This window comes from Miscanthus floridulus, chromosome 5 (genome assembly GCF_019320115.1).
Source record: "Miscanthus floridulus cultivar M001 chromosome 5, ASM1932011v1, whole genome shotgun sequence".
Lineage (NCBI taxonomy): Eukaryota > Viridiplantae > Streptophyta > Magnoliopsida > Poales > Poaceae > Miscanthus > Miscanthus floridulus.
Genome location: NC_089584.1, coordinates 72756749 through 72773758, shown reverse-complemented (window position 1 = coordinate 72773758; position 17010 = coordinate 72756749). Strand labels below are relative to the sequence as shown.

The 17010-nt window shown below is 46.3% G+C and overlaps 2 protein-coding genes across 2 annotated transcripts; both read left to right on the top strand.

Annotated features, from left to right (window-relative positions):
- The first annotated feature begins 13619 nt into the window (after positions 1 to 13619).
- Positions 13620 to 14913, top strand: LOC136454763 (putative disease resistance protein RGA4). Its single transcript, XM_066455060.1, has 2 exons — positions 13620 to 13798; positions 13923 to 14913. Exons 1-2 carry the CDS (start codon positions 13620 to 13622, stop codon positions 14911 to 14913), a joined length of 1170 nt encoding a protein of 389 aa, XP_066311157.1.
- A 282-nt stretch (positions 14914 to 15195) lies between these two features.
- On the top strand, positions 15196 to 15930 carry LOC136452337 (SKP1-like protein 1). The gene has a single exon (XM_066452954.1). It carries the CDS (start codon positions 15277 to 15279, stop codon positions 15766 to 15768), a length of 492 nt encoding a protein of 163 aa, XP_066309051.1. The 5' UTR covers positions 15196 to 15276; the 3' UTR covers positions 15769 to 15930.
- Positions 15931 to 17010: the final 1080 nt, after the last annotated feature.

Here is a 17010-nt window from a genome sequence, read left to right as displayed (position 1 = left end):
AGGTGCCACCGGACTGCTCTAACTATGCTCAAACTCAGGCAAGTTCAGGCGACCTTGCCTTCCGGTGGCTCACCAGAGAGGAGCACCAGTGGGATCTGGTGCTGGCTTAGTAGCGCGCGGGAAATTTGAAGGGGCTTACCGGAGCCGTCATCGGAGTTGGCACAGTTATATTCTACCAGGGAGGTTGGAAATTGTACTCGAGTTGAATGCGTGTGACTAGTTGGGGTGATTCTTGTGTTTGATTCTCATGGCACCTAAGTTGTGGGTCTCACTTGAGCAGCTAGTTAGCATGCAAGTCAATACACTAAGACTCACCACAATGAGGACGTAGGTTTCCAGCAATCAACCGAACCCTCAGGGATAAATATTTGTGTTCATCTCTTGCATGATTCGATATTTGCCCTGTTCACTTAGTTGATAAGCCATGGTTGAAAGTACTATTATTTGATTTGTTGTGAGAGAAAAATATTGTTTGTTGGCGTGCTGTAGCGGTGGCGAGTGTCATCAGCGCGCGATGGAGCGGCTGCTAGCAGCCTCAGGGCAGGCGGAGGTGGGCTGCAGGGCTCCAACCGACAGGGTCGCGGTGGTTCCCGGCGGCGTGGGTACAGGCGAGCGTGCGCCATGGCAAGGTGGTTAAGTGGCGAAGCTAGAGGCGTGCTCAGCTCTGCCCGCAAGCGCGTGCAGCAGAGGGAACGGTGGTGGCCGAGCTTGAGGCTCACGGCCATGGCAGCCGGTGTGCACGCGACCGGCTGGCTACGCGCGCACACGGTGGCAGCGGCAACAGCCCGACTCCAGGGCTGCTCTGGCAGTCTCCAGCTCAGGCGAGGTGCGCCGGGCGGAGCGGAGGACGAGGCGGACGTGGTGGTGCACGAGGTTGGGGTGGAGATGGCGCGGATACGGGCCATGGCCATGGCGACTATGCGTTCGAGCAGAGAGAGCAGGGGCAAGAGAGACATTTGACGCCCGTATGCTGACTTGGATCCCTGCTGGTATGAGAACTGGCATGCCACGTGAGTAAAAGTGATATTTTTATATCTATTTTCCGTCTTTACCGGTAAAATTATAGCGGCAACCGTTGAGATGCTATCTGAGGAGCCGTCCTTCTTTATAATGGTAAAAAGTTAAATCTCCCACTATCCTTTGCTTCTCCTCTTGCATGCGGCACGCAGCTCAGAGAGAGAGAGAAGCGTACAGCATGGCATGGCCGGCACCCCGGCGCTCGGCTTGCTGTGGCGCGCGTGCCTCCGCGCGCGCCTCCGTCGAGCCTGGCAGCCCCGGTGCCTTTATGCGAGGCGGCGACGACAGGGAATCCGCGCTTAGGGAGGCCGAGCCTGTGCGGCGCGGCGACGACGGGGACCCACCCTTAGGGGTGCGCGGCAGCGAGCCCATGCGGCTGCGCCCGCTGAGTAGCCCACGCAACGGCGGCGGCGCACGGCCCGCAGCAGCGCCCCGTCCTCATGGGTGCGCGCGGCGGCAGCCCACCCTTAGGGGCACGCGGCCCCGCGGCACCACTGGTAGCAGCGACGGCGGCGGCGGCGGCGGCGACACGGCCTGAGGCGCTGAGTACGAGTCGTCCACTCGCGTGTGGCTCAGCGTCGACCCATCGTGCAATCCAGGTACAAAACACGCAGAGGCCTGCTCCTTTTCTATACTGATGCTTAGGGTTAGTGTTGAGGATTTTTGGGACTTTTCTCGGGTTTGGCCCAAATCACCTCTTCTTATTGCTTAAATGGTTTCTAATTTGATGAGAACATCACTGATTTCTTGAGATATGTCTTAATCTGAGATTAATGTGATGAACAGTAAACTCTAATCCCCTAATTTAAATCTAATTACTCACTGATTACTTAAAAACTAATCTAATTCGGCACTTAAGTAGCACAAACATACATCACAGAGACTAATCGTGCATGTAACATGTAAGATCGATCAAACTTAATTGCATCTAATCTGACTTAGCCAAAACTAATCTAATATATAATAACGTAGGCATAAAAACGAAACTGACTCTGGCTTAGGATGTTAGGTCTAAGCAGGCTTTGATACCAATTGTTGAGAAAAAACTTAGATTAATAGGATCTTATCTTAGCCTAAATATGATCACTAACTCATCTTAATGTGTAAACTAATCTTAGATACTAACCGGAGTCGGTAGATGACATCTGTGCTTGTGTACTTGACGTAGGAGGAGTTGACGTAGATGAAGTAGGTGTACTGATCTTCACCAATTGAGAGTTAGAACTCTCTCTTGATGAAGAGCTTGGTGTAGATCTGCAACAACAATACGTGGATGTGGGAGACGGTCTTCCTAAACCCTCAAGTGCCTTAGCGACCGGTTATGTGATCACGTCGCTAAGGGTGTCTCCTCTTATCTATAGATGCCCTGTGGGCCAGGGGGGCAAACCCTAGAAGATCTAAGGGTTGCCATGCGGATATGATCTGTTGGATATTTAATGTTAGTTGGACCACTAACATAAATGACCTTTTTAATCGGCGGTGAAAATTGGGGGAAAGCAAACATAACCTACTCTTATTAACTGCAGTGGCAGCGTTGTGCTGGACCATTTGGGTCACAAGAGAACGAAGTAGTGTTTGACATATGTAGACCAAAAGCGTTCTTGAACGCATTGGCTTCGGTAGTGGGCACAGCTACAACATCACGATGACCAAGAGTTGATCCTTCAGGCTGCTCGGTTACTGGAGGAGGCCACATTGTGCTTTTTTGTGTCGTTTGGCTGGTTATCTACTTGTCGGAGTGGTCTCCATTAGTGATACCCTGGTGTTTGTTTAAATTCAGCTTGGACGCGTTTGTTGTAATAATTTGGTCTGATTCTACCTGAGTAGATGAAGCCGGATATTCATCCTTTATCTAAAAAAAATAGAAGTCGGTTTTCTAGAAAGAAAAAAATGGCTCTTTTCAGGCGTCCAACTATCTGAACATCAAGGGATTGCTAGACCTGACCTGCCAAACGGTGGCTGACATGATGATGGGCAAGACTCCAGAGGAGATCTGCGAGATATTCAACATCAAGAACGACTTCACCAAAGAGGAGGAGGATGAGATCCGCAGGGAGAACCAGTGGGCCTTTGAGTGATCACCCTCTACAATGCTATTAGTGCTAGTCTACTTATACTAAATATATGGTCGTAATGGTTGTATGCCTTTTGGAGGTGGATTGGATGGATGTTAAACTGAGTGCTAGTTCATGAGAGAGAGATCAAAGAATGTGTCCTAAATGAGATTGTCAAATGTCAATTAGTCATAGTCATAGCACTTTGTTGAATCAAGAAATAGAATGCTTCCTCTTTATTGTGTTATTGCTAGTCAATGCCGCCATTGAATGTTGGGCGTTTGCTAGCCATGAGCTGGGCTCTTATTTTTAGCTACCACCACGCACAATCACAGACAAATTGGTGGATGCGGCGCCACGGGAGGCATCGGCGCGTCGGCCCATGCAAGGGGAGGAGACGCCGTTGGAGATGGCAGTGCAGCCGTCACTGGCGGAGGTGGTGCGCTATGGGAGGAGGCGGAGGCTGGGCCGTGAGCCAGCTAAGGAGGTGGAGGGCGCCGGTGCCGATGCCAGGGGCACTGCCCTAGTGGCGTAGAGCGGACCACCTCAATAAGTTCCTTGTTGATCTTTGCTTTTATGGAATACTAGCCACTGCTGCCCGCGCTTCGCTGCGGGTGATGTGCTTGGTATAGAAAAAATCTTGGAAAATATGGCTCATATGTCTAATATGTTTTCTCATCACGTTGCTACGAAAGGTTGGTCTATTTGGTACATTAAATGAGAAAATATGGAAAGGAAAGGTAACATTGCTTTTTTCATTACAATGTTGTAAACCAACATAGAGGTTGGTTGTCATTACATGGTGCCTATTCTAGGCCATCAAATCAATGACATGTTAGTGGAAAGAAGTATTTAATGGAGTTGGGCTCAAGCAACTAACACACTTAGATTCAAAGCACAATATTGGCTAGGATTACATTATAGGTGGAAAGAGCAAAAACTACAACACAAGTACGTCTCCTAACATGAGGGTTTACAAAAGAGTGAATTAGTATCCACTCCCCTTAGGCGAAACTACAACACATTTCATACATCTAGAATTACACGAAAGATTACACGGCGTCGAACACTAAATTACACCAGGATTTAAAGTTACATGGTTAAGAGCAATCTAGTACAACCAAGGCTTACTCCAGAAGTCAGGATAGACGACGGCAATGGAGAAACAACAAGATAATGATTATCCAAAACATGGCGTATGACCAACAGATCCAGAAACAGGAGACTGAGAAGTCAAACATCGTGAACCCTAAGACCAAACTAACCAATGGTAGACTTGAACTTCTTCGAAAACCAGATCCCTTCTCCTCAGATTACACCATCACCTCTATCAGACGAACCTAGTTTCACAAAGATGACTGGATCTCGTAGCTCTAGTCTAAATTTGATAGGGATGGGGATAAAGAAGAAGAGCAAGGACCAAGGGCATCTTATAGTGTCAAACAGAGATGGGACGCAGCACACCGAAAGTAGAGAAGACATGGATGGGATACACTACCGGTTCACGCTGTGGGGCCATGGCGTGCTCCCTACGCAAGTGAGCGGAGGGGGGAATAAAGGAGAGGAGAGAGGGTTCGCTCGACGAGGGAGGCATGTGGGTGGCCGTGTCCCTAAAAGAAGAAAGAAGGGAGGGGGTCCGGTATGGGGATGAGGGCGAGGATCAAGAGTGGACCAGAGGCCGAGAAAAGGAGAAGCGCATAGTGCACGAGGACGACGAGTGCGGCACAATGTTGTGGTCATGTGAGGACAGGGTGCTAATGGGCCCGACACCAACGACGTTCGTGGGGCACGCGGTGATAGCGACCCAGCGTGCGTAGCGTGGTCGAGCTGGGCATAGTGCTTGGGACTTGACATCCACTCAAGCTTTTCTAAGCACTCCCTACTACCCAAGGCTAACTTTTTTAGGTGTTCTTCTTTCCTTTCCTTCCTTGTCCACAATATGCGCCAGCCTTTGTATGAAGTGAGATCGCAACATACATTCTTCCTCCGAAACCACCTCCTCTTGTTTACTTTGAGAGAACACTATTTCATCAACCCGTTGTGGATTTCCCGTTCAAACACCCGAATATTTGTATCAAAAGTGGTATGGCGGTGTAACTTGGTAAAGGTACTTGGTCAACAACCTCGATACCAGTGCGTGTCGAGCAGCGTCACCATGTGGCAGCTGTTCCACAGGGGCCCTCGGTTTCGTCTCGGCATCATAAGCTATTAACTAGGCAACTACTACCAACTTACACGCAATGAAGACGATGGGGTCATAGACCACAGAATCAGAGGAGTATTGCAAGGGAAGATTCAAACAACAAGGGTTCCTTTTGCAACAAGGGACAAAGACTTCAAATCCAACAACGAATCTGATTCAAAGAGATTCAAGTGTTCTATTGGGACATTCACAATTAGTAGATATAGTGTCCTATGTTATCCAATCACGGCTAGTCAGCTGGCATCCGAATGGTAATTTCTCTTGTAACCCAGTTAACATCGCCCTCGAAAACCCTAAGCACATCTAATGAGACTTAAGGTAGATGGATGCAATAACATAGTGAACTAAATAAAATACATATTTCAAATGTCCTTATGCTGCTAGAACATACAAGCACTTACTCTCCCATTCTCGACACATCGTTCACCTTTCCTAAGATTAGACTACATCAACAACTACGGACAAAATACAATGGAAAGATTACAAAACTGGTGGACAGCGACGAAAGACACTACTAACTACGGGTACATCATCCCAAGGCAACTAATCTACTTTGGACCACGCATCTTCATTCCTGGGCTCGGTGGATTCTTCTACCGCCCTGGCTATGGATCTGCCTCCTCTCTTGGCAATGGCTGAGTGAGAGGAATTAAGGGTTTTACTTCTAACACTTTTGAGGGTGGAGGTGCTGGCGGTACTGCAACACCGGTTCTCCTTTTTTCTGGTGGGTGGACATGCATCCCCTCCACGATCAAGGGATCCTGCCGTTCAGCAGCCAACGTCCTCCGCTTGGCCCTGGTGATAAGGTAGGCCTCTCCCAACTGATGGGCATGTCGATCTTCAGCCTCCTTCCGATATGGTAGTCTCCTGACTCTCAGCGGTTGCCGCACTGGCATACGCTTCGGCAAGCTGCACCTGGAGCATCCTAGAGAAGATCTCGGCTTCCTCGGCTCGCCAAAGGCACTTCCTCAGCTCCAAGGCTTGTCGGTCATACTGCTCATCCAGAGCAAGCAGGTACGTGGTCAAGTGCACCACAGTTGGACTATCTTCTTGCGCATCCCGCCCTTGCAAAGCCTACATGCGAGCCCTCCATGCTCGTCGATTCTTTTCCAAAGGTGGAAAGAACCTTATGGGGGTATGGGCAATGGGCTCTTCATAGATCTAGCAAAGGTAACACAACACTTTGCGGGCCACAACCTAGTAGGTGTCAACGAAGCAAAACCCAGTTGCGATCACATTCTAGGCTTCAGTGATGTTGGGGAACTCTTCACTCTTTCCAATGTAGACGGTAACTTCACACCCCTTAGTGCCATGCTTTTCATACTCATGGCCCTCATACTCGGGATGATCTTTGACTCTGAGCTTTTGTAGGGTGGCATACAGGATCTTGGGAAAACCCTCAGTGTTCAGGCAGTAACTACTAACCCGGGCTCCTGCCATCACTGGCGATGGTTGTAAGGAAGGACTGAGTGAAAAGCTAGCTCAAAAGGAAAAGCTAGGCGAGCTAAAGTGCACCAAGTGGTGGTACCAACGGCTAAGCCAGACCCTGCTTATAAAGGCAGAGCGATCAATGGTCCTGGCGCGGTCCACTAAGGTTCTAGCACGAAATCACTACAAATGAATCGACCAAATTTTTCATGCATTCGAGGCAAGCGATGTCCGAGGTCATTAATGACTAATACGGCTACAGGACAAGGTTCTAACAAGAGCGCAAAAAAGAGTATGGGGAGATGCGGGTCACGGCAGGCGTGAACCTCAGGCGACGCGAAGCACAAAGCCACAGTTTAGCATTAACTCCAGAACATGAACGAATCAGTCGTGCACCATACGACACATGTGACACCTATGGATGACGTATCTGCAAGCAATATGTGCACTACAATGCACAAACAGGATCTATCAAAATACTATCGAGCGACTTTTATTTACCGAAACAAAAGTTGCATTTTCATCTATTAAAGTTGCGCTCTAAATTTTATTCAAGTACTAAATACAAGTTATATTTTATTTTGTTTATAAAATTTACTTTCGTGCCAATGTTTTGAACTACTTGTTCTACTCTTCGCGTTAGGATTTTTTTCATTAACACATATAGGCATTTACGTAACTAATTCACTATATTAATAGATCTATCTCTCATGTCATTATCTCAATGCTTAGTGAGCTCGTAACACCAAAGGTGTTACACATTCACTTCTGACGCAAGGGTACTTCTGTTATTTATTTGACATATTACATTAGCTTTGTTCTAAGTCAAATATTATGATCCTTTACCATCATTAAATATTTTTTGTGTTTCACAATATATGAATTATATATTATGAAATCATTTCTCATAGTGAATTTAAAAATATATTACCTCCGCTGTATAATAATAAAATCAATTTCTAGAATCACCAAATAAATAGTAGCATGAATCTATATAATTTTGATGGAGATCAATGGTTTAAAATATACAAATGTTTGACTAACAAAGCTAGGGGTGCATATACATACAACTACGATTGGGTATTCTCGACCATATCCAACATCTTTAGGAAAAAATTAGCACATATACACATATATGGTATTTTAGAGCAAAGTTCTTTTTTATCCTGAAAAGACTCTAGACGTAAGATTCTACACTGCTGCCATCGTACTCATCAAAATAGCCCACAGAGGGATGCGGTTTATTCCCATCCAGCCCACCAGAACTCGCGAAGGCCCAGCGTGTCAGTGCATCACCAAATCCCACATCATCCTTTCTCAAACGAACAAAAAACCACGTTCCCATAGCCACAATCCTGTTGTCGACCTCCCGTCCCCGACACTGCTGTACGCCGAAGCGCCGCTGTGCCCGTGCGGCGGGAACACTAGCGTCGCTCGACTCTGGTGGTCCGATGGTCCTCCATCCGGCCTCGGCCTGCACTGGCACCGCCCAGGCCCCCGGCCTCAGCCGCTCGCCCACGGCCGCTTGCAGTCCATTCCGGCGCATGGCCTGCAGCGGCACGACGACACCCCAGCGTGGCGGCGTGCTGGCACCCTACCTCTCTACCCCGAAGGCGAGGACGCCACGTCTGGCGGCGGTGGCTCCGCACAAAGGCGAGATATGAAGGCACCTACGGTTTATATTGTCCTTACATGCATGGTCATGCATGGAGGTACGACTTCATGTGGGTCATGGAGGCGCTACTTCATCTGGGTCATGGAATTTCTATCTAACGCACAACTAAATGAAACATACGTCGACACCCTGGGAGGCCGCCTTGACGGCATGCCTTCATATTGAGGCCGCACCGCCTAGGTGGCCTCCCATTGTGTCCACGTAAGCTTCATTTGAGTGGTGCGTTGGATAGAAACCGCACGGCCTAGATGAATCACTCTATTGTCCTTGCATGCATTCAGCCATTCACGTTGGTAGATGAACCAACAACTCATGCAAGTGGGCACATGCACATTGAATGCAGTAGGTGGATAAACGAGAAGAGCATGTACTACAGGCCATCTATCGCCACCGTCCACCACTTTGGTGTAAGCAGGTGGACAAACATTTAATACTTGTTGTCCTGTACAAATAGAAATTTACTATCAATAAGTTTTAAAAAAAATGTATTATTAGTAAGTAAAAACAGGTCGTGACTTTTAGGATCATAGTATTACCACATATCTCTTCAGCTAAATTCACAAGAGACATATATTTATAACTAAACTAACAGTACTTACTTTACACCCTGCATGGTAATGTATTTTTTTTATGTTCAGAGAAGGTCAAAAGAAGGTGGGCACATTTAATGCCATCCATTACATGTAGAGATTTTTTACACGTGCGAAGTAGGTCGAAAATAGGTGGACACATTTAATGCCTCTCCTTTATATGCAAAGATTTTTCACATGCGCAGAGACGTCCGCTCCTCCTACAACTTTGCATGCCTACCGAAACTTATCTTACCAAACACAACCAGGAGACATATTATATATATTATTTTTATGTTGTGAGCAGGCTACCTCCTCCCTGGTCGTCCTAGCGGCTAGCTAGCTGTGTACCGCACTATATACGTACGGTCAACAGAAGGCCTCTTCCTCCTCGTGTTTATTTATTTATTTATCTCTGCCTTCCCTTCGTACGTAGTACGTGTCTCCGCGTACGTTGGATGGTGGCCTCCTCTACTATACGGCTGTCCTCTACATGTATATATCCAGGCACTCACTAAGCTAGAAAAAAATTTAGGAGGGATTGAACAAAAGAATAGAGACTTTTTTATCTTCTTTTAACTTTAGCCCATCCTATCTAATACATATATGCATAAAATTTTAAAAGAGGACTTAGGGGGCTCCACGTGCCCAGGATCGGTAGGGGGCTAGAGCCCCTAGCCCCACCGCTGACTTCGTCACTGTATCCAGGATTATATTACAGCAGCAGAAGAAGAAGAAGAAAAAAAAGCAAGGTGCGTGCGTGGTTGTTCAGAACGAGAAGTATCAGGAAGAAATAAAGAGGTGATCGATGATGCATGATCGATCGAGCAGCAGCTGGGAGCGTGAAGGTGCTAATTGGCGCATGCGTTCCACTTGAAATCACATTACATCACAGCAGGAGGGTTAAGATATGATGATGGAGTGCGCCCATGCATGCATGATATGATTCCCATGCGCGCGCCAGACGACTTTGAGTCTTTGACGACGATCGATGGTGGCCGGGCCGGAGACGAGGCCAGCCCACCACCACCACTACCACCTCTCCATTGATCATTAGCACCAGCTGCTTCAATGGAGACGATGCATGATATATATACACACACTAGCGCACTATCATTGGCATGCACAAACGCCATAAGTAATAATCCAACGTTTCATTATATATTATTGTATATAGTGTGCTCCATATATGCCGCCCTCCAAACGCAAGTGTAACTCTTTTAGTTATCATTACTATATACACTTCCTCCGTCTTAAAAAAAAGGATTTGCTAAATTTCAAATGCTTGAATTTGAGTTTTTTCTTTGAGACGACGGTTATTGCATGTATTTTATACTAATAAAATCGTAGTCATTTTAGTTTGTTGCAATTTTTGTAGACGCAATCTGCTTTTTTTTTGTTCGAAGAATAAAAAACCTGTTAGACAAAACTACAAACCTGACAAAAATTGATATGTGTTGGCACAAAGATAAGTTAAAAAATATTTCTATAGTCAGACAAGGACAAAATTTTGGTATGTTATGACACAAAGACAAATAACAAATTACAAAAATGACAACTTACTTGTATTAATGGGTAGTATAAGAGTGTTGCCTGAAATCATCTTAAAATTCAGGCACCTGAAATATAGGAGAAGTGTAAAAAAATATATATCTCGTCTTAAAAGATAGTTTTACTTCGGACAACTCAATGTTGCAGAAAAATAGTCCATAGACATTAGAATAGTCTATCAGCTAGCTGAAACATTGTAGACTTTGTATATATCAGTATGTCTTTGGTTACATGACACACGACAGGTAAGTTAATGCACTTATAGAATGTCCCTAGGTACATGTGAATTTTTTAGAGAGCGGGTGCCAGCGGGTGTGCTAGTCCTTGTCGCCATAGGCAAGTGTGCTTGCCCAGAATTATGCTAATGATGCTTAGGCTTCAAGCGTTTTGTGGCCAAGTTGCTTGTTAACACGGTAATAGAGTTTGATTAGAAGACGCTCCTTCTCATTCAATATGGAATACATGTCATCACAAACGCGCACCACATGTATATATCTGAAGGTGGCAAATAGGGGCGGGTACATATGCGAGCTTACACATAGCCAATGTACACACAAACTACTGCAGGGATGGACTACAATCAGGGCTTCTCCAGTGGGGATAGAAAAACGACTCATCATCCAACGTGGAGGCCGGAAAAATCGACCGACTAGACTATACGACTCACACAGAAGAGAGAGAGAAAAATTGACTCACGTTTCAGGGTCGACTCCTCCTGAATAAACAAAGAATTCGGCCCACCTGTAAGAGCCAAGAGCGGAGACAGAGCGGCGGCGCCGGAGCCGAGTCACGCGGCGGCGGCAGGCGACGAGTCAAACGGCGGCGACGGCGGCAGCCAATGAGTTGAACAGCGGTGGTGGCAGTTTGCATCGTCTCCACATAGAGGGAGCCCGGCCGTCCTACGCGGCGGCGGCCGCCGTTTTGTACGCCGGCCCTGGCAGCGGCAATGTACGCGAACTGCAACAACGAGTGAGCAGTTGAGATGTGCCGGCTTGGACGAACCTCCGTTTGAATCAGGCATGCGGCGACACTTCAGCATTCAGAACCGCCGGAGGTGGAAGAAAGCAGTACGATGGAAGAAACAAAGGTCACGTTGTTTATCATTTTTTTTAATTTGTCGTGGGGCCTGTGGTACTGTTGGGCCAGGAGTCGACTCATGGGCTCAGTTGACGTGGCTGCCTTTATCTAAGATGGGTCGACTCATCACTGCAGGTGCCCCTAAGGCCATAGCTACCGATTCCTCGTATATGAACTACAAAAAGGACACATGGAGACACTGGGAGGGCTGAGAGGGGTGCGATGAAGCAATGGATGGTACATGCTTATATAGGCAAGAGGTGGAGGAGGAACGGGCGCCTCTGCATGCATGGGTGCAGATGCAAGTATGGTAGTTGTATTAATGGCGACCAACCCCAACCACCGACCACCTCAGGTGCACACAACCCAAGCCGTCTCTTAGATGCATGGATGCATGTGTAAGTACAAATGTCCCTGCATGGTCGGTGAATTATTTTTATCTGATGGTAAGAAGGAGAGGCATTAAATGCCCGACTTGTTTTTATCTTATGATAGCATGGAGGGGAGGCATTAAATGTGTCCACCTGCTTTCGACCCACACTGCGCAGGTGAAGTTGTCCCGTACTTTCAAATTTACTGAGTGAATTTCTGGATAGCTTAGGGAGGCACTCGTGCATGCATGAAAATTTACTGCCTAGTATCTATTAATAGTAAATTCATTAATGTAAAAGGAGAAGACACATATTATGTAAATTCCTCCTGTCATATTAACTTTTTTATGTAAAGAACACGTGAAAGCATAGTGATGTAAATCCCCCTACAGTATTAACTTTTTGCATGCAAAGTACACCTACAGTTTATATTGTCCTTGCATACATGGTCATTCAATTTTTTATCTATTTCATTGAATGCATCCACTTGTTTCATCTATCCACTGTCAAATGCACGGAGGAAGACTGGTTGTGACATGCTTCATCTGAGTCGTGGAATTTCTATTTAACGCACTAACTAAATAGAACATTCGTGGATGCCCTGGAAGGAAGTATCTCTAATAAGCCAGAAGCATTGTTGAATCAATGAAGCACGGTGAAGAAAGAGACAGGTATTTAATAATATCCTGTCTTCTCTCAACTGTTAGCGAGTTGACTGATCTCGTCGTGTTGATTTTGTTGTTGTCCTGGTCATCGGGCCCAAATCACTAATCCTTCGGCTGTATAACTATTGGGAGTCATGGAATTTATTGACCTTCAGCGCACTACGCCAAAGAGTGACCAATAAGGAAAGATATATGGTGTTAATTTGCAGCTGACAAATGATACCATCTATCTAAGGAGAGCTCGTTGAAAAGTTCAAACAGAACATGGTCTTGCACAACGTATATACAGTTTATCCACGTATTGATCAAAGCCTTTCAAGTCTTGCACACAACTAGTACTTGTTTGAAATACTGTTGCTTCGGCAGCTCCAGTTGAACGCAGTCTACATCAAACATAATCAATTTGTTGGACTGGTCCTTGAACCTCACATGCAGCCAGTAGAATTGTGTATTTGATGCACACTTTGATATAAGAGGGGATCAAATAATGTTTGTTTAAAGATAATGTCTAGTCACTGTTGTCGTAGCATTACTGTTGAATCAACTAGCTAGTACAGTGGTCTCTTGTGGTGCGGTGGTAATCTTCAACGCCGAAATACATGAACTAGTAGATTGTACATAGTTCAAGAAGGGCTGCTTTCACGAGAGAGAGATCATAGAATGTGTCTTAAATGAGATTGTCAATTAGTCTTAGTCATAGTCATAGCACTTTGTTGAATCAAGAAATAGAACGCTAGTCAATGCCGCCATTGAATGTTGGGCGTTTGCTAGCCATGAGCTGGGCTCTTATTTAACTACCACCACGCACAATCTGAAAAATCACATACATACATAGTCACATAGAAACAATACCAAACATACCAGCTCAACTAGCACAAGGTTTTGCTCTCTTCATTGCCTTATTATCAGAATATATATGGCTTTGGATATAGTGTTATCGGTGTTGGCAAGTGAGATTGTAAGCCGTTCAATCTCCGCAGTTATTGCTAAGTACCATAAGCAGAGCTCTATGGATAAGCTTGCAAGGCTGGAGCAGGTGCTCCTTAGAGCGCACACCATTGTTGAGGAAGCTGAGGGCAAGCAAATCTCCAACCAGGGAATGATCCTGCAACTGAGGCAGCTCAGGAAGAACATGTACAGAGGCTATTATGTTCTTGACACCTACAAGAGGCGTGGTGCTGCGGTGAGGCAACCCTTAAACTTCAACAAATTCCGGGTTGTATTTGAGAATCTAGACGATAGCGTCAATAATATGAAAGAATTTGTTATGTTTTTAATGGATTGCCCTCGCATTTTTTCGGAAACCATATAGTACATATTTGTTCATGGAGAGGTGCATGTTTGGTCGGCATTCAGAGAAAGAACAGATCATTAACTTCTTGCTGCAGACTTGTGATTCGTCTCTGCGTGTTCTTCCCATCGTTGGACCTCCAGAGATCGGGAAACGCACATTGGTTGAGCATGTCTACAAGGAGGAGATGGTCCGCAAACAGTTCTCTCAAATTGTTCACATCAACAGTAATGGGATGAACCAGCTTGTAACTGACGTTCATGGTAGCAGTGAGCTCGTTGTTTCCGATGCAAGGTCCCTGATTGTTGTTGACCTTGGTCACGACGGCGACGATGCTGCATGGAGAAGAATTCGCTCCTTGATTTGCCAGACATATGGTGACAAAAGCAGAGTTTTACTGATCAGCACAGCGGAGGAAGTCTCAAGGTTGGGGACGACACAAGCGTTAAGGATGAAGAAGCTTCACCGAGATGAATACTGGTACTACTTCAAGACTATTGCATTTGGAAGTGCAAACCCAGATGACCACCACCAACTGCTACCATCTATAGCCAAGAAGATTGTTACACACATCGATGGTTCTTTGATAGCTGCAAATGTAATTGCAAGGCTACTACAAGCTGATCTCAGTGAAGCTTTCTGGCGCTATGTGTCAGAATATGTCAAGAAAACAACACACTACCGCCACCTTGTGCATGGTGGATGTGCTCAGGACCGTATTAGAGAAGGTCGTCCGTTCTATTTGGGTAATCATGTTTATGGCCCCCTCCTTCTGTGCTATCAATGCCATGAAACTGCTGGGCCTCTTATGGAGAGTGAGCTTCCCAAAATAAAGGGAGCAGACCTAATTACCAGGGGCAGTACTATCCCTAGAGAAGGGAAACTTGAGGTGCTGCGATGGCAATCCACAATACCCCCTTATCGCAGCTACATTGCGAGCTGTGATGTTCAGGATCCTCAACAGGTCATGATGCCTAAGGAGAAACATCTGAAGAGAAAAAGGCACGTATAGAAGTCGGTTTTCTAGAAAGGGAAAAACACGTTATTTTTGCTCTTTTCTGGCTCCAACCTAGCGCGAAGTTCTGTAATGTTTTATTCAAGTTAGGTTATATTGCTCAAAGCCTCTGCTTTGTAACCACCTTGTTTGGTGGTGCCATCAAACTAAATACTGGGTTGTAATAAAGGAATAGGAGTCATGATCCGGCTTGGATATGGTAGTTGTAGCATCGGACGGCTCCTGGGCTTTATAAGCAAGGAGAGGCCGTGAGGCCAGGGGAAAAGTCACGGCCTTCCATCGACTTGTTTTCCTCATCAATCATCCCGCCGCCGCAGCTAGCTAGGGTTTCGTCTCATCGCATCAGCTTTCGATCGATCAATGTCGTCTTCCGTGGCTGAGAAGACGAAGATGATTACGTTGAGGAGCTCCGACTCAGTGGAGTTCGAGGTGGAGGAGGCGGTGGCGATGGAGTCGCAGACCATCCGCCACATGATCGAGGACGACTGCGCCGACAACGGCATCCCGCTCCCCAACGTCAATTCCAAGATTCTCGCCAAGGTCATCGAGTACTGTAACAAGCACGTCCACGCCGCCGCAGCGGACACCACCAACGCCTCCGGGGGCGGCGAGGACCTCAAGAACTGGGACGCCGAGTTCGTCAAGGTTGACCAGGCTACTCTCTTTGATCTCATCCTGGCTGCCAACTATCTGAACATCAAGGGATTGCTGGACCTGACCTGCCAGACGGTGGCTGACATGATGAAGGGCAAGACTCCGGATCAGATCCGCGAGACATTCAACATCAAGAACGACTTCACCAAAGAGGAGGAGGATGAGATCCGCAGGGAGAACCAGTGGGCCTTCGAGTGATCGCGCCCTACAATGCTATTAGTGCTAGTCTACTTATTATTAAATATATGGTCGTAATAGTTGTATGGTTTGGGAGGTGGTTACTGTTTGGATTGGATGGATATTAAATTGAGTGCTAGTTCGTTTCTATGCAGTTATTAGCTAGTAATATATTAAGTGCTAAAAAACTAAATACAGGGTGTGTGAGTCCATGATTGACCGCATGATTCAAAATTTCAATAAAATTCCATATACAATTCATGGATTTGACTTTTCAGATCCGAACAAAAATTGACATCACTGTTTAGAAATTATGATTTTATTGAATTTTAGAACGTTTAAATTGAAGTTATATCAGTCCTACAAACGCATATAGGCGGTCAAGGGATCGATTCCTTGCATCTGCTCTTTTTTTCCCTCGCACACTATCCTATGGTTAGGGGCCTTCATAAAAATTTGGCACAAAGTTAAGCGGTGTAGCTAAGAATTAATCACATGACATACGTGTTACCTTGATAACCATAAGGAGCAAGGATGATCCTGATGTTCTAATAATAACATAAAACTTATTCTAAGACAAAATTTTACCAGAATTAAACTAGAACAGGACACCTTGGTCATTGCATTTTTTCCCGTCCCCGTGTCATCCTCCTCGGGCAGACCCTGAGACCCTCGCACCACCGTCCTCTTCTCTCCTGTCTTGTTTTGGTCTTGAGCTGGACCTAATAGCGACAACGAAAACAGCAGCGGCGGCACCCCTGCGGCTGTTCCTGGTACATCGATGAGTGGATCTCCATCTACCCTGGCTAGATCTACACGTGGCGGAAATGGTTGTGCTCTATGGGTGTGTAGCGGCGGCATGGGCGTGTTGCATCCTTGACGCTCCCCTCCTCTGCAGGGGCATGGACTGCGAGCGCCTCTCATGTGGAAATCTTCCCGCCGAATGGCCCTGGAGCTCTTAGCAATGCTCTTGTCGGTGTTTCGAGTCGCCACCGACAAGTAAATTTTTAATATTGCACGTCTGGCTCGGATGGTGTGTTTAGAGGACACGAGGTTTATAATGGTTCGGGCAGAACGTCCCTACGTCCAGTTCATTGCTGCTGCTCGTGTTACTAGCACTGAAAGTTCATAGTAGGGATTACAAACGGACGAGACAGGGACATGTCCCAAGTCTCTGATGAAAGAAGTAAACGGGTGCTGAGGGAGCTCGGATGCTCCTCAGCCGTGTGTTCGGGGTTCGATGGGTTCGTGATGGTTCAGTCA